Source organism: Chenopodium album, chromosome 9 (assembly GCF_948465745.1).
Source record: "Chenopodium album chromosome 9, dcCheAlbu1.1, whole genome shotgun sequence".
Taxonomy (NCBI): Eukaryota; Viridiplantae; Streptophyta; class Magnoliopsida; order Caryophyllales; family Amaranthaceae; genus Chenopodium; species Chenopodium album.
This window is the reverse complement of record NC_137842.1, coordinates 50,576,784-50,600,832: the sequence shown is the minus strand read 5'-3', so window position 1 is coordinate 50,600,832 and position 24,049 is coordinate 50,576,784. Positions and strand designations below refer to the sequence as shown.

The 24,049-nt window shown below is 40.5% G+C and overlaps 2 protein-coding genes across 3 annotated transcripts; one reads left to right on the top strand and one right to left on the bottom strand.

Annotated features, from left to right (window-relative positions):
- Positions 1-1,419: 1,419 nt before the first annotated feature.
- On the bottom strand, positions 1,420-4,523 carry LOC145559845 (LOB domain-containing protein 2-like). Its single transcript, XM_081621129.1, has 2 exons — positions 3,845-4,523; positions 1,420-1,869 (listed from the first exon to the last, which is right to left on the bottom strand). The coding sequence occupies exons 1-2, from the start codon at positions 4,521-4,523 to the stop codon at positions 1,808-1,810; spliced, it is 741 nt and encodes a 246-aa protein (XP_081477255.1). The 3' UTR covers positions 1,420-1,807.
- A 14,659-nt stretch (positions 4,524-19,182) lies between these two features.
- On the top strand, positions 19,183-23,285 carry LOC145559844 (glucosidase 2 subunit beta-like). 2 transcript variants are annotated; one of them, XM_081621127.1, is made up of 5 exons: positions 19,183-19,398; positions 19,495-19,608; positions 22,165-22,260; positions 22,427-22,594; positions 22,691-23,285. In XM_081621127.1, exons 1-5 carry the CDS (start codon positions 19,215-19,217, stop codon positions 22,792-22,794), a joined length of 666 nt encoding a protein of 221 aa, XP_081477253.1. In that variant the 5' UTR covers positions 19,183-19,214; the 3' UTR covers positions 22,795-23,285. The 2 variants fall into 2 exon arrangements, with proteins under 2 accessions (XP_081477253.1, XP_081477254.1); XM_081621128.1 differs by lacking the exon at positions 22,165-22,260.
- Positions 23,286-24,049: the final 764 nt, after the last annotated feature.

The window sequence follows — 24,049 nt, the reverse complement described above, 5'->3', positions numbered from 1 at the left end:
TTTAAGTACGAGCTTAAGCCTAATTATGATCATATTTAATTAATTGGACTCTATTTGGATTTGTTTCTTGATTTGGGCTAGTCTTTTGTGTTTTGTGGTTTAACCAGTTATCCATAAGCATTCTTCTCTTCGATCCAACACGAACATGGTTTTATTTATCGTCATTGCACATCCTGTCGGGACAGGTGGCCAAAACTAGGTGTCTACAGTAATCAAACTAAATATCATAAATATTATATGCATGATTTCCTCATATTTGCCTAGATGACTAATTTTGTAGATAAATATATTGTGAGTTTCTGATATAGAAGATCTCGTATGGGCAATTATAGAACATAATCCTCAAAATATATTTTGTGAAAGAAATTGAAATCTTTCTAAAATTGGATAATCGGTATAAGTATATCTGCTTGAAGATGGTGCTGATAACGTGTTATGAAATATAAAGAAAATAGAGCATTAAGAAAAGAAGGTAAAAGAGGTAGAATTAATACTCGTATATATTACTTTTGGTAATATTTTTGTGTTTCATACAAGTGAACTTGCATAGGTATTTATAGCAGTGAAAACTACTACTCCCTCCATCCCCGATTGATAGTCACTTTTGCCATTTTTGGTGACTCAAAATGTTAGTCACATTTGCTTTTTTTCAAGTACCATTGATATTATTTTTTTACCAAAATTCTCTAACATTTGCAAAAATATTTGTGTAAATTTAACTTTTCCATGTAAATTTTACTTTCCTATGTACTTTAATTACTTTCTCTCTCTACTTTTTTGCATACCCAATGTAAATTTAGGCTCTGTTCTCTTCACCTTAATTTTGCTGAACTGAAATTATTTTTACTGAACTGAAATTATTTTTGCCGAACTTAAATTATTTTTACTGAACTTAAATTAATTTTACTGAACTGAAATTATTTTTGCTGAACTGAAATTATTACTGATTTTCTATCATAATTCTTCTTTAAGAAAACTGAATTTTACTAAACTGAACTTATTTTTACTGAACTAAAATTATTTTTACTGAACTGAAATTAATTTTACTAAACTGAACTTATTTTTACAGAATTGAAATTATTTTTACTTAATATTATTTTTTTTAAGGTGAATAGAACAGGGCCTTACTTTTTCAATGTACTTTCTTTAATTCTCCTTAATTCCCATAATTTTTATTCAAAAGTGACTATCAATCGGGGACGGAGGGAGTATTACCTTGTGAGCTACAAACATAGAGGGTGGAAACAAGGTTGACTATTACATTAAATGCCATGAAAAAATTTGGAGTGTGCCATGGACATTCACAGTACGTACACTATACTTGATGATCAAATTAATTAATTCTTAACACATTGAAAACTGTATTTAAGCTTATTTTAGTGGGGTCCTTGCCACCTAGGCACCACTGTAAATCTACCATTGATTATATAGAAATTGATGCATCCCTATAAAAAAAAGGGGAAATGATATCATTTATTTACATCGACCTCCTAGATACATTTTTAAATTCATGGGCATGCATTAAGATTTAAGACTTAAGAGTACACATGTGACAAAAAAAAAAATGAGTTAAATAGGAGTACATTGTGGATACAAATCAATAAAATATGAAGAATGAGAAGCATTTTAATAAGAAAAATGAGGTTGAAGAAAAAACTAAAGAAGAAGAAGAATGCTTACGAGACACTAAAATGGATAATAATAATGTCATTTAATAAATTTGTGCATCAAATCATAGAACATTAAGAAAAAAAAATTATTGTATATCCATATAAATCAAGTTGGAAGATCATAAAGGCAGAGTAATCTATGATCCAGCTTCCCATAATGAACTTTCTATTGACTTCGCATCCATTGGACTTAATTGCCCTACAAAAAATGTAGGAAACAACCGTTTCACTTTCATATACCAACATATTATGAAATTATGTGCATAGCTTAAAATAGCACAAAAAAATTTTGTTGATAAAAAGGAATAGAACAATAGCTTCTTAAGAAAAATACTTACCTGCAATTCACACTATTATATTATATCACATTTTCCTCTCAAACTTTTTTTTTTTGGTGCAAAGCTGAACTTATTTATATTATTCATAAAAGATGTATTATGATTTTAAAAGTTGTGCAAAAATTGTGTAAATTATATTTCAATGAATAGGGAAAGTCGTACTGGTTACCTTGGTAATGAAAATCGCTTGATCAAGAAGTAATTGATTGTATAAAATTATGTGGGAATGATGAAAAATGAATATATATTAGAAAAAAAAAAATTCAATGTCTTAATCACGTCATTAACTCTACTCCTTTGAAAAAAATATATGTTTATATATGATGTTGTTTGGTTAGCACATTAGTATATTGTAGATTTAGAATCAATAAAGAACCTATGATGGTGCTAGGTTGAAACTTGATACCTAATAACATAGGATCGGTTATGTTCAAGAATGAATACATCCCTCACTTAATGCATATAGTTGTAGTATGAGCTAATTACACCTATTGTCAATGGTTTCTAAACCCTACATCTTTTATGTTTGTTGTATGACATTAAAAACAATAAATTTGTCAACTAAATTTAGGTATGAGCTATTTAGAAATGCGTGAACCTTATGCCTCTAAAATTTATAACGCAATAATTAAATTGTAATGTAGATGAGTATCATGAAAGACCGCAACCCCTTGTTCCTAAAGAGTGTCTATCTTCCTAAAGTACATTATTTAACATGAGTTTGACAAAGATCATGTTTTGAAAATTTATTTTGGTACATTGAGGTAGAGGGAAAAAATTAGAATGTTAATACAAGGTTTGATCTAGAACTTTTGGGGCAGTTCTCATAAATTTGTCATCAAATGAATAATCATGGAGGATTTAAATATTAGTTAAATTCAAGTCAGTTTTAGTATATTTGTTTTGAAATTTAAAGTCTTTGACCCCTTATTTGGTTTTACTTATTTTCTTTTTTTTTTTTTTTTTGATAATCATACTTATTTTCTAAGTTGACATTCTATGTTGTCTATAATTTGGGTTGAAGTACATGAGACTATTAAGTTAACTATGTATGTGATGGCCTTTGCATGAGAGGAGAGAGTCACGTAGCATGTAAATTTTGTTTGGAACACTTTTTAATTAATTAGTATGATAACTGTCATAACACTGTATGTAGAGAGCCCAAAGTAGAAGAAAAATAAAATAAAGAAATATAGAAAGATTATGGGAAATAGAACACATTTCACTTTAATAATATAACTTTTATTTTATTTTATTTTATTTTATTTATATTTTAATCTTTTATAATTGATTTTAAGTTGCAATGATTAATCTAGCTAGTAACTCATCTCTACGAAAATAACAATTAATTCCAACCATTTTTTAAATATATATGTAGCAAGTAGCTATCTTTATTTATTGTACTATTGTAAGGTATGTAAATTTTATGTAATTCATTATATTATAAATAAGATTGAGTAGCCTACCTGATATGTAATTATTATATTATAAATAAGATTGAGTAGCCCTACCTAATAAGTTTTTCTAGCATGCCAAGAGTATAATGCATAATCATAAATAATAATATCTCGCGATGATTAACCAAAATCTTACAAAAATAAACTATACATCATAATTGACCATATCTCGCGATGATTGACCAAAATCTTACGAAAATAAATTATATATCATAATTGACCAATATCTTACGATAATCAATTATTTATTGTATTATTTTCAAAACGTGTCAACCTTGATATAATCTACTCTAAGAAGCCAATCTTACTCATCAATTGTAATAACTATTGAACATAGTGTTACTAAGCTTATATTATAAGCTCAGTAGTTGTTATTCACCTGGAAGGTAGTAATGCTGGCCATGGTTAAACCCATTCAATAGATGTTGTTGAGGAACAACTGAACCAACGTTAACATCTATGTCTTGCCTCACGTTCTCAGCTCCATGCAAGTCATCTTGAGATCCACAATTACCATATATACTTGAACCAATAACCGGTCCACATTGGGCTCGGATACAATCTACCAATCCAACATTGTCATGGATTCCCCCATTATAATTCACCTTGTTAATACCAGCTGACCCATTAGTATTTACACTCCACCCAATCAGCCCATTTCCTGTTTTGTACACTGATCCATTAGAGTGCCCATTTTGGGCCACAAATTGACCTGTTTGGTAATGGACTTGTGCATGGGCTTGATTTTGATATGACTTGAGTTCATCATAAATTTTGCGATATTCACCATATGGACCAAAAACTGGGTCCTTTTGGCGACACAAGGCCTCCCAAACAAGAGAATCCGCTGCCCGTTTACGGTCTTCGTCATTATGCAAATCCCTCACCATTTTTTGGACATTGCTAACACCAAATACCTTGTGAACTGCTTGGAATTCTCGAACTTTTTCAGCTGGAAAAAATGGAGCTAATATGCACTTATCAGTGCATCTCTTCCTTTGGTGTTTACATGCTGCACATGCTTGGTGTGTTCCAGAAATTCCATTTGTCCTATGCATCGTTTTAATAGAGAAAAGGAAGATAAAAATTATATATGTTTTAATCTAAATTAATAAGTTTCAAGAACAAAAAGAATATGATATATATGATTAATTATACTGTGATTATTTGTAAAAGAAGAGAAAGAACATTGATTAGGATGGCCAAAGGAAAGAAATTCTAGTATAGTCTATGTTTTGTTTATATATTAAGAGTCTTAGGTAATTTAAGAAAGAATTGCACTTATATTCAAATTAAAAATAAGACAATGACAAGAAAACATCATTAGAAGTTGATGAACTATGCCATATTTTGAGCACGAAAAGATGGTTTACTGTTAAAAAACAACTAAGAGCTTATGATAGTTTAATCTAGGATGTGTAGGTTGATCACAAGAAGATTAAGGTTGGAATTTAGTATTTTATGAGCCAGACTGCCAGAGCAATTCAAATGAGAAGATTGATAACGAAAAATTAGGCGGGTGATAATATAAAGTTATTTTTTGATAATAATTAACTTATATCATTAGCCAATATCTTACCAACATTGTTGCTTCTGAGTTCTGACAATTTCATATCATAATAAATTACTGTTACCACTAGTATAGATAATAATACATTGTTCTTTCAATTTCTAACAACCGTCTAATATGAAATATGTTGGTTATGTATATATAATGAAAAGTTATGAATTCTATAAGTTTAGTCTTCCAAAATTATTTTGTAGTGAACTAAAGTTTTCTCATTGCTCAAGGAGATACACCAAAAAAAAAAAAATCTTAATTTAATTGATTGTTGAAAAACAACACAATCAAACAATACATATGTGAGAAAAATTATAATTAGAAAAAAAAATCGTCATTTAATTGATTTTCAAAAATAACAAAATCAAACAATATAAATATTCAGAAAAATAAAAAAATTCCTAAGTGAGAATGATTAGAAAATAAAAATAATATAAAATAAAATTTAGGCAAATTAATGACTAAGATTAATGTTGATAATCAATTGTAAAAAGAGATCATTCCAAAATTAAAATTAATTAAAGGGCTTGTTTATTTTCGATTTCTCTTTTCTATTTTATATACTACGTATATACTTTATGTACTTATATATAATTTTGTCATTTTCAATTTTATAAGTATCTTATGAAGCTTGACTATTTTTTAATTTTTTTTCTTTATTCTATAAATTTTATCATATTAATTTTAAATTTAAAATCTTAAAACTACAGTTATGCTGCTCAAACTTTTAGGGGGTGTTTGGGAGTTAGAGGTTTGAGGGAAAAAGTGAGGTTTGAGAGGAAAGAGAGGTTTGACCAACTCAATAAGCTATTTCGGGTGTTTGGTAGTTAGAGGTTTGGAAGAGAGTTTTGGGATAAAAAAGCTCTTTTTCAAAAAGCTTGTTTTGGGTGTTTTTGTCCCTCGGGAGAGTTACGTCACGAAGTCTGGTCTGGCCGGTCTGTACCTGCAAAATAACGGAGACACCTGTTGGGTGGTGCTCCGCCTCCAACGATCAAGTTAGTAACTTGAAAAGGAATAAAGAGTACGAAAATTAAGGTGGGGATCTGCTTGGATTCTAAGCTCAGGTGTTTCTCTGATGTAAGAGAAAGCAGGTGTAATAAATGGTAAAAACGTACCCTCGAAATGAGGGATATCTCCCTATTTATAGGGTCTTTGGGAATTGTGCCCCTGATTAGGTCACTGAACCCTAATCATTGGTGGGCTGCGCCTTTTTGCGGCATTCTCGGGATTTGGGCCTAAAGGGCGCCTTTTCCCTTGATTTCTGGAATGACACGTGTCAAGCAGGGATTGGTTCATTCTAGACCAATCAGGGGCTGACACGTGTCAGCTTCTGATTGGGCCACGTGGCAGGGTGAAATTACCCTAAACATTTGCCCCTCACAGATGTGACGTGGCACGCCACGTGGCATCTGTGACACATGTCACGCTTCGGTTGGCGGTAATTTTACCGTTACAGAGTAACCGTTCACCTTCCGGGTAAATTACGAAAATGCCCCCATATTTACCCTCTATATATAGCCGTTTTACCCTCATAATTTTGTACGTTTACAAAAATTTTCTAGAGAGAAACTTTTGAGAGAGCAGAAGTCATCCGTTTGAGTCAGGCGCGAGCAAGAAACTTTGTTCTTCCGCAACCCAGCCGGACCCGCCTTCCTTCAGATATCAAATCCAAAGGTACCGTCTCTGTCTTTCTCAGCTCTTTTCTTTTTTCACCGCTTGTACATATTTCTTGCAATAAATGGATGCATCACCAACACACACGGCACAGCCTAGGTTAGAGTCCAGCCGGTCACCAGGGACGGATGAGTCTAGGACTGGGAGTGCCGGCTCGGGGTGTTGGGACCACCCTCTGCCATGGATTCCGACCAGTTATGTGTCTGTGCAGGACATCATGGCTCGGACAATGCAGACGGCCACTGATCCAAATTACAGAGGCGAAGGCTCAGGCGGCCAAGCGCCTGAGGGAGAAACGTCTGGTCAGGGAGACCAGACAGCTCTAGAGAGATCCCCTCTGCGCGCCCCTTCAACCCCTGCTGACTCTTTCTTGGAAGAGTGCGACCAAGGCGGCGACGAGGCCGCCTCTGCCCCCATAGACCAAAGCGAGGGAGAGACGGAGAGCGACAGCTCCGCCTCTACCTCCGAGAGCAGCGATGACTTGCCCCCTCTTCCGGATAGTGAGGAGGAAGAAAGGAAAAAGTGGGGTGAGAAGGACGATCCCTTCAGAATCCACGTCTCCTCCAAGGACCGAATCCAGATGGGGGAGAGCTTAGAGAACTTCAAGAAAATGCACCCGCTTGGAGACGGGTATAAGATCCGGGTGCCGCCTGAGTTGGGCACCATCGCCTGGGGGGATGATCAAGAGAACGCCAACAGCTATTTTGGCTGTTACGAGGCGGCGTTCAAAGCTGGTCTTCGCTTCCCCCTTCACCAGGCGGTGAAGGCAATTTTGAGAGGCTACGGCCTCGGGCTCTGGCAACTTACCCCCAACTCCTGGACAAACATTCTGGGGTATGTTGCCGCCTGCGAGTTCCAAGGGCTTAACCCCGGCTGGGAGGCTTTTGCCAGCATGCACTACCTCAGTAGGAGCCCAGGCGGCTGGAGGGCGTGGTATACTCTAACCACACAGCCGCAATACATGATGACCTTGGACAAGGTCTCCAAATTCGATGGCTGGAAGCACAGGTTCTACCTGATGTCAGCCCCAACCAGACGGGAAAACTATGAATTCCGTCTGTACAATAAGAAACCCGACCTGTTGGGCAGGAAGTGCGCTCTTCCCCGGATCCCAGAGGAAGACTTTGACAAAATAATCGAGGCAGACTTTTTCGGCCTCACAGACGCAACTCTGTCAACCGGGGAAACAATAAACGTCCCAAAGAACTGGATTCCCAAGAGCGCCTGGTTCAGGGAATGAATGTTTCCTAGCCGCCTGTGGGCTAGGACAAATGTTTAATAAACGTATGCACCTGAGTTCATACCGTCTGTAGTATTTTTCTATCGGAATTGATTTATGATTTTGACCAATTTCTTTCTTTTTGCAGAAGAAGCACTAGACATGCTACAGACGGAGAAAACTCCCAAGCGGTCTTCTGCAGCCATCCGCAAAGAGCTTGCGGAGAAAGCTGCGGCCGAGCTCGGGGCCAAGGTATTGAGCGCCTGACCCCTTCTTAAGTTTTTATTTTAAAAATTATCTTGTCCGGATACTAACCCTGACTTGTTTATTTTCACAGGGGGGAGAAGTTGGGAAATCATTTGAGAAAAGCCTCAAACGGGCTAGAGAGGAGGCCCCAGCCGCCCTTAACAAGATAAAGAAGTCCGCCTCTGCGTCAACTCCTGGCGCCTCAGCTGGGGCTAAGACGATGCGGATATCGGGGCGACTCGAGAAGGTAGGCGGCAGCGTATGCCTTGATCTTGCCAACCCCTCAGCAGCTGCGGGGTTCACCACGCCCGCAAGCGTCTCCCGCTTGGTCGGCTCTGAAGGTAAGAACCCTTTTGAATCCCCGCTTGAGCTGGGGTGGCCTTTACGGGTGAAATCCCTTTCCCAACAGACGTCATCCTCAGACGGTCGGCAACAAATAGGTGCTGCCTTAGTTTCGCACTCATCACGTATTGATTGTGGTGCAGATCAATCTCCCCGCTGGCCAGACGTCCAGAAGCATGCCAAGGCCATGCTGGAGGCCGTACGGAAGAGGGATAAGGACAATATCCCTGGGATAGAGACGTTCAACCTTGAACGCATTCTATCCCTTCTGGCTGAGGTAAGAAACTTTGCCAATTCAATGTTACTTTTTTCCAAGTGTTTCACCCCGCCTGTAATTCTTATACCGCCTGCTTTTTGCAGGCCATGCTGCGGGTGGACGGGCTCAAACGTCCTTATTCCCGCAAACGGGAAGAGGTAAAAAGGGCCAAGAAGTCCGCCATAGACGCTGATAATATTGCTTTCCACTCAACTATCGTAAATGAACTTGAAACTAAAGCAATAATTATGACACAGGCGTCTAGAATCCAGCAGCTGGAGCTAGATCTGAAGGCGGCCGACCAGCGGGTAACGGATGCTGAGACGGCCAAGAAGGGGGCGGAGGAGGCCCAGAAGAAAGCAGACGAGAGCGCCAAATAGGCTGAAGAGGCGCTCAAGAAGACCCAGGCGGACCTTGGCAAACTGAAATCCAAGGTTAAGAGGCTGGAGAAGGATGCTGCTCAAGCTCAGAAAAACTTTGCAGCAACCCTGGAGGCGGAGCAAAACCGCCTTGTTGCTGAGAGTGATGCTGACAACGACGCCCGTATGAAGATTGCTTGGGCTGCCTTGTATCCAGACGCTGATTATAGCATCTGGGCAATGGCGCACAACTATGCCGAGTACGTGGTGTACTTGAGAGAGCAAGGCTGGCTCAGCAACAATGAGCCGTCCGCGCCTGAGCTTCCTGGTCTTGGTGAAGCGCAGGAAATTCCCTCAGACAATGAGGAGAAGGGAGAGGACCAGGAGGCTCCGTCTGCAGGCCAGAAGTGACCCTTCAGCGGCAGTATGCCAATCTTTGCTTTCCTTTAATTTTCTTTTTATTCAGCGGCTGTATGCCAAAACTTACTTTTTCCGGCCTGCGTGCCGAGTATCCTTGTATTTACCGGCTGTGGAGCCGGGTTAATTAACAATTACTTTCTCCCGGACGGGGTCCGGTTAACATTTGATCCATTGCAACCGTTTGGTTGAATGGACTTTTATGAAATGCACCGACTAAGTCGGTTTTGATCATTTTGCATTTGAATTTTTAATTTTTTATTTTTGCCTAACTTATGAAAAGCATGCAGCGATTTCTTGCCTAACTAGTCAATAGTCTGGTTGTCCTTGCCCCTGGACGGCTGTGTGATTGGTTTCAATTGGAGCTGGTTGATTGACTTGAAAACGTCTGATGCTGCAAAGAGCATGATATGTTTGTAAGTCAATCAATCACAGTAGTGATTGCCCCAAACCAAGTGCACAGCCGTACACCAACAGGCGTTTCAGTCACTACCCAGACGGCTTATGCCCGTCTTGGTAGAGATTTCATAGTCATTGAACTCTTGCCCCAATTGGGGTGAGGTGCAATTTTTGGAATAAATAACCTAAGTGAGAACTTCAGTCGGTGACCGACTGATGCCTATGGGCATTCGGTATTTAGGAACTTATTCGTTCTTCGTAGGTTATTTCGGTCAGACGGCTATGAGTTGACCAATTTGGTCGTTCAATTTTTGCCGTCTGCATGGATACGTAGAACCGACAGATAATCTGTTCTCTGCGACGATTGCACCCGGAGGGGTGTTGCCGGACGCCTTTGTCCATGTTGGGACAGGTGATTTTATAAAAAGAGCAACCATCCGGCCATTTTAGCCTCTGGTCTTGTTTGAGACCGGTTGTGTAGCCACTAAACGTTTTTGTGCTTAGTTTCTTAATCAGTGTTGAATTTAAACTAAGTATCGAACTTGGTTTTTTAAGCAAACGAGTCTGTCTGGGTATTACCCAGACGGACGGGCAAATACTTGATCATGCTAAGTATCAAACTTAGTTAGATAAATGGAGAGTCCGTCTGAGTATTACCCAGGCGGATAGTCAAGCAGTTGAATAAACAAAGTATCCAACTTAAATAAACAAGGGATCCGAGCATTACCCAGGCGGATAAACAAATGTAACCTTTACTAAGTATCAAACTTAGTTAGGTAGATGGGGAATCTGCCTGGATATTACCCGGATGGATAATCAAACAATAATTTTGCAAACAAAGTCCGAATCTTCATTAACTGACTCACTGTTTACAAAAAGTTTACATTCTCAGAAGTAGTACTTTTTTAGATTGTCTACATTCCAAGTTCTAGGCAGGCACCTGCCGTCTGGATTTTCCAGGCGGTAGGTGCCGTCCCTTACTTCTTCATAGATCCGGTAGGGACCTTCCCAATTTGGTGTTAGCTTTCCCAACTCATTGGCCCTACCGGTTGCCTCCATTTTTCGTAACACTAAGTCGTCAACTTTCAAAGGACGCTTGTGTACTTTTTTGTTGTAGGCTCTAGTCATTCTCAGACGGTAAATCTCATGACGCAAGGCAGCATTGCCCCGGCGCTCTGGGAGTGAATCCAATGCCAGGCGCATTGCTTCCCAATTTGCCTCTTCATCATACAGCATGACTCTGAGAGTCGGCTCGTAGTGTTCGATGGGCAAGACGACCTCAGCACCGTAAACCATGAGAAATGGGGTTTCACCGGTTGCCCCTTTCGCTGTTGTCCGGATGGCCCATAGGACATGGATTAATTCTTCTGCCCATAAGCCACCGGCTCTTTCTATTTTCTTTTTAATGCCGTCTGAGATGAGTTTGTTAAAGGCTTCAACTTGGCCGTTTGCTTGGGGCCGGCCAACAGATGCAAAACAACTTGAGATCCCCTGATCTCCCAACCAAGTTTTTAGCTGAGGCGTCTCAAACTGAGGACCATTATCAAACACCATAGACATGGGTACCCCGTACCGGGTGATAACATTCTTCCAGATGAAGGAAATGACGTCTGAGGTCTTGATGTTTTTAACCGCCTCAGCCTCAACCCACTTGGTGAAATAATCCACAGCCACTAAGATATAGCGCTTTCCGCCTGGAGCAGGCGTGTAGGGACCCAGAATGTCCATACCCCACTTTGCAAACGGGATTGGACTGTGGATGGCCGTCAGATCAGTAGCCCGACGATGAATAAGTTTTCCAAACTTTTGGCACTTGTCACATTTTTTCACCAATTCCTTGCCGTCTGCCTCAAGAGTGGGCCAAAAGTAATGTCGTCTGGCTCTGACGGCTAGGGACCTGCCGCCTATGTGGGAGGCGCAGAATCCCGAGTGCAAGTCTTCGAGAACTTCTTTCCCTTTTTCTGGGGTGACACACTTCAACAAAGGCTTCAGAAACCCCGCCTTGAAGAGTTCTCCATTTTTCAACTCGAAGCTTGCAGCTCGCTTCTTCAGGACGGCTGCTTCCTGTGGCGAATTAGGAAGTGTGCCGTCTGAGAGATAAGCCCGGATGCCATCCATCCAGGTAGAGCTTCGGTCCAAAACTCCAATGGGATCTTCATTGATGCTTCTCTTTTCCAGAACTTCCCAAAAGACAGACCGAGGCGTATCATGGCAGGCGGAAGATGCCAGTTTTGACAACGCATCCGCCTGGTTATTTTCAGACCTAGGCACTTGGTTCAGCCGGAATTCCTCAAGTGCCCCGGCCTCCTCTTTGACTGCCTGAAGATATTTTATCATAGCCGGATGGGTAGCCTCATAACTTCCCTCATACTGGCTAACAACCAATTGAGAATCAGAGTAGGCGTCGATTTTCATGGCCCCCGCCGCCTTACACATACGCATGCCGGCTAGCAGGGCTTCATATTCCGCCTCATTGTTAGAGGCCTGAAACTTGAAGCGTAGTGCATACTCAAATCTGTCTCCTTCAGGAGACTCATAAATTACGCCTGCACCACAGCCGTTCTTTGTAGAGCTTCCGTCTACATACACTTTCCAAACCTGATCAAGATTATCCGGAGCCACCGGACGAGTCATTTCTACAATGAAGTCGGCAAACGCCTGACCCTTCACTGCCTTTCTTGGTTCGTAAGTGATTTCAAGACTTTGCATTTCAATAGCCCATTTCAACATTCTCCCGGATGAGTCCAATGTAGACATTGGCCGCTTGAGTGGCTGGTCCGTGTAGATCACCACCGGATGTGCCAAAAAGTAAGGCTTTAATTTTTTAAATGCCATATACAAAGCAAGACCAAAATTTTCAACCATGGGGTACCGGAGTTCAGCATTTTTAAGAACATGGCTAATGAAGTAAACCGGGAGCTGCACGCCGTCTCGCTCAGCAAGGAGAACGACACTGAGGGCATGGTCTGAGACGGCTAAGTACATGTACAATGTCTCCCTAGGCAAAGGACTGACCAACCTAGGCAGAGAGTGTAAATGCTCTTTCAGCCTCTGGAACGCCGTCTCAGCATCATCCCCCCATTCAAATCTGGTCTTCTTCCTGATTGCTTGGAAGAAGTAAAGGCATTTGTCGCCTGACCGGCTGAGGAATCTTCCCAAGGCGGCCAGGCAACCGGTGAGTCTCTGGACTTCCTTGACAGAACGGGGTGACTTCATGTCAATCACCGCCTGTATCTTCTCAGGGTTAGCCTCTATCCCCCTTTGATCAATCAGGAATCCGAGAAACTTCCCAGACTCAACACTAAAGACGCATTTCTTAGGATTTAACATAACCTTATGCCGCCTGAGTGTGGTGAAGGTTTCTCGGAGATCAGCAAGGTGATCCGCCTGCTGCTTGGATTTGACTATCATGTCATCAATGTACGCCTCCACATTCCTCCCAATCTGATTAACAAAGACCGTATTAATCATCCGTTGGAAAGTGGCAGGCGCATTTTTCAAGCCAAACGACATCACAGTATAACAGAATAACCCCTGATCAGTGACGAAGGCCGTCTTCTCTTGATCTTTTTTCCACAGGGGTATCTGATGGAAGCCGGAATAGGCATCCATAAAACTCATCAAGGCATGGCCGGCTGTAGAGTCGACCAGGCTGTCGATCTTTGGAAGCGGATAACTGTCCTTTGGACACGCCTTGTTGAGGTCTGTGTAATCAACACACATGCGCCAGGTCCCATTCGGTTTCTTAACAAGGACCACATTGGCCACCCAGTCTGGAAAATTACAAGGCCGAATGAACCTGGCATCTAGCAGCTTTTTGACTTCGGCAGCTGCCGCCTGACTTCTTTCCTCGCCGTGGTTTCTTTTCTTTTGCCGGATGGGCTTTGATGAGTGACATTTATGTCACTCTTAGGGAGTAGTTTTAGAGTCATTTTCGTGTTTATTTTATCTTATTTTCCTTTCTTTCTCTTTAATAAAGTTTCTAGTTTATTTTGGTAATTTTGTCGTGTTTTAATTCTTTTCGTAGTTTTTAGTTTATTTTCGTATTTTATTTGCTTTTGATTTGTTATATTTCGTAATTTATTTTGATGAGTGGCATTTATGCCACTCTTTTATCCTTTTTCTCTAAGGATTCTCCCCTCGTTTGCACTTGTTTGGCCCTCTTTCTAAGCATTTTTACTTAGCTTTGCTTTCTCTTTTCTTTCTCCTTTATCCTCCCTTTTCTTAGTCTTCCCGCTTTGTTCTTATTGTGCTTTTCATGCTTATGCTTTGTAGGAACCATCGAGATTTTCAAGAGGAGGAAGCTAAGCTCAAAGGAAGCTCAAAGGAAGCTAGAGGAAGCATGATTCAGAAGAGGTTCGGCCGAACCTCCTGATGGTGTGGCCGAACCAAGGTGTGGCCGAACCTGCTCAGTGGTTCGGCCGAACTTCAAGGCAGGGGCAAGATGAAAATTGGCAGTTTTGCAGGAGTGGCCGAACCACAGGAGTTCGACCAGACCAGGATCAGGGAGGTTCGACCGAACCTACCCATGGTTCGGCCGAACCTACCCTGTGGTTCGGCCGAACCTACCCTGTAGTCCGGCCGAACCTTCCCATTTGTTCGGTCGGACCTCTCCTTTTCTCAGCTGACTCTATACGGACTATATAAGTCCCTTTTTTTAGAACGTTTTGGGGGGGGGGGGATGGAATAACTATCTATTCTACTCTCTAATTATTTTTAGGTTAGGTTAGGATTAGTCTTCTTTGGTAGAGAGAGAAAGTGAGGTTTTCTTCATTAATGAACTTGAATTTTGAAGAAGGAGCTTGTTCAATCCTTTGTAGACCTTCATCTTCAATTAATGAGCAATTTCTTACTCTCTCTCCTCTATTTTTATTTGTTTATTTTGATTATTATTTTAGTTGTTGGTATTGCTTGTTGATCATGTTGATTCTTGATTATTTGTTGATCAATCTTGTTATTATCATGATTAGTGAGTAATTTCCCCATTAAGGGGATGGTTGTGGTGTAGTTGGACCTTGAGCATGTTCTAGGGCTTAGAATTGATTTATTTGTGATTAAAGTCTTTATATGCTTGATATTCTTTAATCTTCTTGCAAGTGCACATTGTTGGTTGATTAAAGGTGAATCTTTGCTAACAAGAAACGGAAGTTGACTTAGTTAAGGTTCATTACTATCGATTGTTATTTAATAGTACCTCCTAGTATATGGTTCTAATGTTGAAGCATAGAGGCTATGTTAGGAGAAGCCAATTGACCCCGGAAGGCGGCTAGATTGGATTCTTAATTTCGATATTCGAGCATGTTTAGTTCATAATTAATTCAATTTCTATGCCTTTGTTTATGTTCAAGTGAATGCTATACCTAAACCATTTCCCTTAATGTTTTATTTCTTGTTTTAGCATTTTTAGACTTTAGTTCATTTATCCCCTATTCCGGACTAGCTTAATTGTTGATAACATTTGGTGGTGTTTACCGTTCTCTGTGGTTCAACCCCTATGCTTGCCTTATACTCGTATTAGGTTTGTTTAGGTTGTATAAATTGTATTTGATCTAGGGATAGACAATTGACGACGCGTTTATTCCCCTGTCAGGCTTCTTTTTGGGATCCACGGCGAGTTTGTGGACAGCGAGATCCGGGCTGACGCCTGGCATCTCTTCCACTTCAAAGGAAAAAATGTCTTTGAATTCTTTCAGCAGAAGGTGCAAGCTTGCACCCAAAGTAGCATGCGCAACCGTCCCAACCTTAACAGTACGTGCTGGACGGCTGTCATCCAGAACGAGATCAATGCATTCGCCAGCCGGTTGGGGACGGAGCTCATCTGACCGCTCACCGGTCAGTGATTGCTATTTTTTCTCCTTCTTCACCTCCACCAGCAGAGGTGCCTTTCTTTTCTTACCGGCTGCTGGTGGGGCGGGAGCTGGGTCGGCATCCTTGACATTGTCAAGGTCTATTGGTTCCTGACCGCCTGGGGCCACGGTATCTCGAACGGCTGAGAGATAGCACTCTCGGGCCGTCTTCTGATCCCCATTCAGGGAACCAACAGAGCCGTCATCCCTCTCATACTTGATGAGCATGAGGGAAGGGATGATTACCGCCTTGGCTACGTTGAGGGTTGGCCTGCCAAGAATGATGTTATAGGCGGTCAACTCCTCAACGACCAAGAATCTGACGACAATGTGTCGTCCCTGGCCTTTCTCCCCCAGCCGGATGGGTAAGTCAATTCTCCCGGCTGGGTAGACCATCCCACCCCCAAAACCAACCAAGGGGTGGGTGACCGGATGCATGCTGCTGACATTGTATTTCAGCTTTTGCAGGCACCGGAGGCTGATGATGTCTGATGAGCTGCCGGTGTCTATAAGGATCCGTCCAACCAGCTGGTTGGCAACCTTACATTCAATGACCACCGGGTCATCATGCGGGTGGCGGACGCTGCCCCTGTCCTTCTCAGTGATCAGGACGTCTGGGAAGGAGGAGCTGGCTTCCGCCTGCTCATCATCATCTTTGTCCATCTTTCGAAGATGGCTCTTGGTGCCCCGGATGGTAGGGCCACCACATGAGAACCCGCCTGCTATAGTGTAGACCGGCTCCTTGTCGGTATCCGAACTACTAGCAGGCTGGGGGGTAGTCTTGGAGGACTGACCCTTGTTTTTCTTTTTTGCCCCGGCTGGGGACTTAGAAATGTAGGACTTCAACAACCCTTTGTCAGCCAGACGGTCCAACGCACGCTGAAGACTGAAGCAGTCGTTGGTGTCATGGCCAACTTCCTCATGGAACTGACAGAATTTATTCTTGTTCCGTGACTGGACAGAACTCTTCATAGGATTCGGCTTCTCAATGGATAGCCGGTCCTTTACCTCCATGAGGATGGAGTTGGTGTCTTTGTTAAACTCGTACTTGGGGACGTACGGTTTAAACTCTTTCTTTTTCTTCTGGGACGGCTGGTCAGAGTCACTAACCGCCCAGACTTCTTTTCTCTTCTTGCTCTCTTCTTTCTTTTTTACCGGCTGAGCAGGCCGGTTGTCTTTCTGCTTGTCAGACTTCTTAGAGTCCGACTGGCTACCAGGCGAGCAGAGGTCGGTAGCTTGAATATAGCTTTCCGCCTCCCTCAGGGCCGCCTGTAAGGTGAAAGCCCCTTTTCTGACGAGGTCGAACTTAAAGGTCGACCCGTCTCTCAGACCCTTAAAAAAGTCTGTAAATGCTACCTCGTCAGACAGTCCTTGAATCTGGATTCTTATCAGATTGAACCGCCTGACATATGAGCGCAGCCCTTCTCTCTCTCCCTGCTTAACAGTGATCAAATCAAGGCTCGTTTTCTTAGCAGGGATGTTCATTGAGAAGTTGGAAGCAAACAGGAAGGCGAGCTTCCTGAAGCTATCGATGGATTCGGCTGGCAGATTGCCAAACCATTGTTGGGCAATGCCCTTCAATGTAGCCGGGAAACACCGACACCACGTGGCATCATCCAACCCCTGCAAATACATGAGGTTGGTGTACGCCATGAGGTGGTCTTCCGGGTTGGAGGTACCGTCATAGGTACCAACCAACACATTCTTAACCTTGGCCGGCTGAGCCGCCTCGGTTATCTCCCGAGTGAACGCTGAAGGTTGTTCACCCAGGCGCAGCAGGCGAAGCTGCCAGTCCAATGGTTGGACGTTTGGGTATGCCGCCTGACCCCCAAAGAAGGCCGGCTGCATGAAGTGAGGAGGATACTGCCCGTAGGCCTGAGTAGGCACATACGGGACAGCTCCGATCATATGAGGGCCAGTATGGACGGTATTACCGCCCGTCTGACTCTCATGCAAGGAAGGTGCATTTCCTGCAGAAATGTTGTTGAAGCTGTCTGGGAAAGTCGACGTTGAAGCCGACTCAGACAGCGATGGATTTCTCTTCCGGTTGATGATTTCCCGGGCATCAAGAGTTGATTTTTTACTTCTCACCGGCTGCTGAGGCCGGCGAGTGTTATTAGTGTTCCCCCCAGGAAGGAGAATTTTTGACCAATCAATGGTCCCGGCTGCCTTCTCCTTTGGATGGGGAGTGGGCTGCCGGTTTCTGACTGACTTCCCCTTCTCTGGAGGAGTCTTCTTCGCCGACTGGCCTTTACTTGGGCCAGCCCTGCTTTTGGTGATCAGCTCTTTAATTTCACCCTTGAAACTCGTCATGAACCTCATGAGTTCGTCTCGGGTGACAGGGGCTGATCCAGCTGCCGTTTGGGTTGCCCCTTCCGGCTGCCCAGGGGGTCTGCTCGGACCCGCCTGGGAGGCACCCCGCTCCAGAGTCTCTCTGGGCCGGATGCGCTTGACTCTAAGAGAGCCGTCTTCGGCTGTAGAGGTTTCGACATGAGGATCCTCATCCTCCTCATGGTCTGTAAAAACTTCTGGGTCTTCACCCAGACGGTTAGGGGGTGGTACAGACTCTTGAACCATCTTCGAGGTACTCTCCCCACAGACGGCGCCAAATGTTTTGGGTGTTTTTGTCCCTCGGGAGAGTTACGTCACGAAGTCTGGTCTGGCCAGTCTGTACCTGCAAAATAACGGAGACACCTGTTGGGTGGTGCTCCGCCTCCAACGATCAAGTTAGTAACTTGAAAAGGAATAAAGAGTACGAAAATTAAGGTGGGGATCTGCTTGGATTCCAAGCTCAGGTGTTTCTCTGATGTAAGAGAAAGCAGGTGTAATAAATGGTAAAAACGTACCCTCGAAATGAAGGATATCTCCCTATTTATAGGGTCTTTGGGAATTGTGCCCCTGATTAGGTCACTGAACCCTAATCATTGGTGGGCTGCGCCTTTTTGCGGCATTCTCGGGATTTGGGCCTGAAGGCCGCCTTTTCCCTTGATTTCTGGAATGACACGTGTCAAGCAGGGATTGGTTCATTCTAGACCAATCAGGGGCTGACACGTGTCAGCTTCTGATTGGGCCACGTGGCAGGGTGAAATTACCCTAAACAAAGCTCATATTAGGAGCTTTTTGGAAGAGCTTATAGCTTTTTGGTAATTTGATCTCAAAAACAGCTTATACCTAACCGCTACTTACCAAACAGTTTTACACAAACAACTAATATAATCAGTTAGTCAAATCATCTACCACAATCAGCTAGTCAAATCAGCTAACTCAACCATCTAATCTCTAACAATTATCAGCTAACTCCTAAATAGGGCCTTAGTCTTTTTTGAAGTCACGCCCTTAGTTTTATTTTAACAATAAATTGAGATAATTCTTGTTTTTTTAAAGCAGTGAGAGATAATTCTTGTTAATAGATCCTAAAAACACCAATAAAATGTTCATTTCTCAATTCAACTTTTTCAATAACATCCATATTTATAACACAAAAATTCTAAATTCATACTCAGAAATGGAGACACCAAAGACACCATTTCTTCACTTCCTTTGCTTCTGCTGCTTTTGTTTCTTCTTCATACCTTCTGCTTCATCTGTTGTTCTTCGCGGAATTCATCCCCTTGGTACTTTCTCTGTCAAAACCCACAAAATCATACATACCTTTCTTACTAATTTGAAATGTCATACATAATTTCAAGTCATTTCTTTGAAAATTGCAGACATCAATTACTTCAATATAGATGTTATTAACTGCAAAGACGGTTCGAGTTCATTCACCAAAAATCGTCTTAACGACGACTTTTGCGACTGCGTTGACGGCACCGATGAGCCCGGTATTCCTTCTTAAACCCTTTATGTATTCTTAAGTTTGGTGGCAACAACTATAGTTTATGTGATTGTGTTGGGTTGATGACACTATTATTGACTTTATTGTTGTGGTCTTTTTTTTGTTTAGGTGTTTTTTTTTTTTTTTTTTTTTTTTTTTTTTTTTTTTTTTTTATTGATGCTGGTTTTTATACAATTTGATTAGTCTTTGCGGTACGAAAATGGGTATGAGAATGCAATGGGCTACCTAATTCTAATGTAATAGTTGCACATACCAATTCGCATGTTTTGGGTATACTTCTATTGTGGTGATCAGATTGTCATTTATGTTTTTATTTCAAGGGTATTTTGTTTTATATTTTGGGTTCAATGAATTGTGTATTGTCATTTTTTCAATAAGAGTATTCTTTGGTTATTGTTGCTTATCGACTGATTAGTAGATTAGTGATGGATTTCGAAAGTGTGTAAACGGACATGCTTTGGGGTGAGTGTAGGAAGCAATTGAAATGCTATTTATTTACATTTTTGAGGAATTGTTTGTTAAGATTTTCCCTAAGAAGTGGAGCAATTGCTCAAGCTTTGAAATTATCAGCAAGTGTTGAAGGGTTTTTGAATATGTATAGCAAAGTTGTGATTTGAAACAAAATGACTCGATTTGGTTTTGGCATGTATTTTGAAGAGTTAAGATTTAATGCTGGTGTAGCTCCTGAATAGCTGGGCTATAGCAGTCTGCTTTTCATTAAATCTATTATAACGTTTACTTAGGAATGTACTTCCTCTAATCCAAATTATTTGACAAGTTTTGACTTTTGACTATTCTTAGACTCCGCTTCATCTACTCCGTAGTTTTTGTGATTTATAGATAAGAAAAATAATCATGATCTTATAGATATCTCTCAACGTGTATTTTCAAAATATAAACTTTTCTAAATTTTGCTTATCGATTCATAAATATCTTAGAAATTATAATTGTTGAATTCATGCGTCTACAAATTGATAAAACAAATGTGTTGACTAATTTGGAATAGAGGAAGTATGTATTTAGGGTGGTGGTTGTTAGTTGCTTAGTTCTTTGGGTTTGTAGCACAGGGTCTGTCTTTTGTTGTGGATCTCTGGCGGTTTGGGTGTAGCCATTTATGCTATTTTTTTTAACTCTTTACAGTTGGAGGTTCATCACAGGATGCTAGACTGCAATCCTTTGTTGTTTCAGGATGTGCTCTTGCAAGAGTTTTTTCCAATGATAGTTGTACACTTTTATATGGTTGAAGGTGTAGTGAAGATGGTTGCTTACTTCCTTGGGCTGTAATTATGATTTAATTAGTTTTTATTTAATATTTTCCTTGAGATACTTAAACTAAATTAATCTTCAATCATCTGGGAGTATCCTGATATTGCCAATTTCAGTATAATCTCAATAATCAAATTTAAATATTAATTGTCGATCAATGCTAGATTTCTAACTTCCTAAAAACAGAATGACAATCTATCCTAATTGTTTTGTAGTAGTCTTCACTTTTAAGATCTTTATATATATATATATATATATAGCTTCTTCCACTCTAAAGAGTTATGCCATTGCCAGTAATTAATTGGATAATTCAGTTATTGCACATAACATAAGGTAACATGTAAGACTCACAACACATTCTAGGTTAGCAGAAATGTGGAAGTTAGCTGATTTGAATTGAAGTTATTATATTGTGATAGGAGTTCCATGAAATGATATTTCTAGTTTCTTGAATGGTTGATTATTTCTGTTACCTGACATGATTTCTTCCTACAAGGGAAATCGAGATCCCAGGAAAACAATGTAGCTCCCCCCCCCACACACACACACACATCATACACACATTACCAGAAGGAATTGAGGAGCTTTAGAATCACAAAGTGAAATACTCTGCTTTTGTTACAGGCGTATTTTGTAGATTCGATAAGGACTACAGCATACAGTATTGTGCTAGGCACCATTATGATGAATAGGCAAGTTGTAAAGAGAGATTCTTAAATGTATTAATTGAACTTTATTGAGGGAGTGTCATTCCTCTCGAATGAGTGGTTAGTCTGTGTTGGTTTACACACCCTGAATATATTAATGCGTCATATTGCTTACTGTAATTTTCTCTTTATTGTTCTATCCTTGCAATTTAACTCTGATTTTGAGCAGAATGTTTGTCCAATTATTCAAGGTGGAACCTTTGCAGGGTGTTTCTGAATAATCACAATTTTTTGGTATAATTATTTCATTTACTCACTGTGAAAAAACTGTAGCAATAACCTTTGCTTCTTGTACTATATGAGTTCCATTTCAAAAGGCTTGATAATTGTACCGCATTCAACACCCTGTCTTCCCTATGCTATATGAAGTTATAAACTTCTAGTTCCTCCTGAGGTTTCACATATGGAAATAACCTCCACCCTCAACCTCCTGAGATTGAAGGGGGTTGAGTAGGAATGCATAGTCTGCATATCATTGTATAGCTGTAAATACCATTTCTACATCTCTATTTACCTCCTATAACTTTTAATCTCATCATTCCTTTTTTTTTCCCCCCATTTCTCTGTAGGTACATCAGCATGTCCTGGGGGTAAGTTCTATTGTAGGAATCTTGGAAGTCAGCCGCACTTCTTGTTTTCATCTCGTGTCAATGACCATATTTGTGGTAAGAAAAAGGGCAAATATTAATGTAGTGTTAATCCTATCCATTTGCATTGGCGTAACTTATTCACACGTATTCAGTTTGGAACTCTTTAGCCTGTACTACCTGTATCATATTACATATTTTATCCATCTTTAGGCACTTTTAACTTTTAGTTTTTCTTATGCAGATTGCTGTGATGGGAGTGATGAATATGATGGTGTCATTCACTGCCCCAATACATGTATCATGGGAGGCAGTATTGTATACAAGTCTGAATTACACCAGACTTCAAATGTTGTATTGGGAAATGAAAGCAAACCTCATGGCGGATTGGACATGATTCAGAATCTAAAAGGTTTTACTAATCAAGAAAGGCCTTGTTATTTGCACTCTATGATTTAGTTTTCTCCTTGGTTTGTCATTTTTTTTTTGATTGATTTGATTGATGCAGATTTGAAGGTATTGGCACTCCTGCAATTAATCATACTTGTTTTCTGGGCCCTTTGGCTCTACTATCGTCGTTCTAAATTTAGAAAACGGCGATCTCATGTTTGATCAGGCATTGCCTTGCTAGGTTTGTGGTCAAGAGTACTACCTAATCAAGTGCTTATGCAATATCTAGTCTCTGTATGGATCTGTCATCATACTCTATACTCATACCAATTCATGATATTGGTAGCTTTTAGTTGAACACAGTTTTGGTATTTGTACATGAACTTGAAACATGGCAAGAGATTACTTTCCTTTAGAAAAAGCTAAGCTTGATACTGAGGATGACAAATCCAACTCAGTGTAATGCATGGTTAAACAAAGACGTGACATACAGCTTGAAGACCTCTGTAGTATATTTAGCATGTAAGCTTGCTGGATATTGTTCTGCTCTGCGTGTACTACTAACCATGAGTTTATCAGCTAATACGCTGTACCTTTTCTTTTATAAAGGCATTTCATAGGTTAAGCTCGCAATTGTTATGTATTTGGGACAAATATTCATACAGTATACATAACAATGAAAGAGAGTTGTGTGATATTTTTTGTTTTCTGTATTTTTATGTACTCTTTAACTATTGTTGGTTTGCTAATCATAGACATAGTTGTTCTTAATGCTTGCTTTTTATGTATTTGGGACAAATATTCAGACAATAATATGTACGTAGTATAACAAATGAAGAGAGTTGTGTGATGTATATTTTTTTTTACAAGATGGAACATACTTTCTATTGGTTACATGCGAAGTATGTTGCAGAAGAAATAATGGATAATGTAATCAGGAGACAGTTTTCACCCCATAAAATTTGTACAAGGACATACACATAATACACATTAAATTCATAAATGACTGGATTAAGTTAGTACCGTGATACCGTCTAGGTACCATATGCTCGATTTGACGTATCATTGTGTAAAATGCATTATTAAAAAAATTAATGCAATTATTGATCATTTAGGGCCTCTTTTATTCAGCTTATTTTCAGTTTAGTTCAGTTCAGTTCAGCTCCAATAAATTTATTTCATTTCAGTTCTTAATTTTCTTATACTTCTCTCATATAATATTCAATTCAGTTGTCCGATCCTATTGAATCAGTTGCACACGAATACGGTCTGCTCGGGGTTCCCTTTCCCCTATTGAATAAGTTGCACACGAATACTGGATCGAAAGGATAGAGATGCTGGCTCAGTTGAGCAGTTTAGGGGGAAACCCGATTATGGCACAAGAAGGCCTTTTTGCGTGACTACTGATAGTCATGTACTGAACCAAGGATCAGTCATTGGGTTCTTTCTATTGTAGTTTGTAAAGCCACTTGGAAGC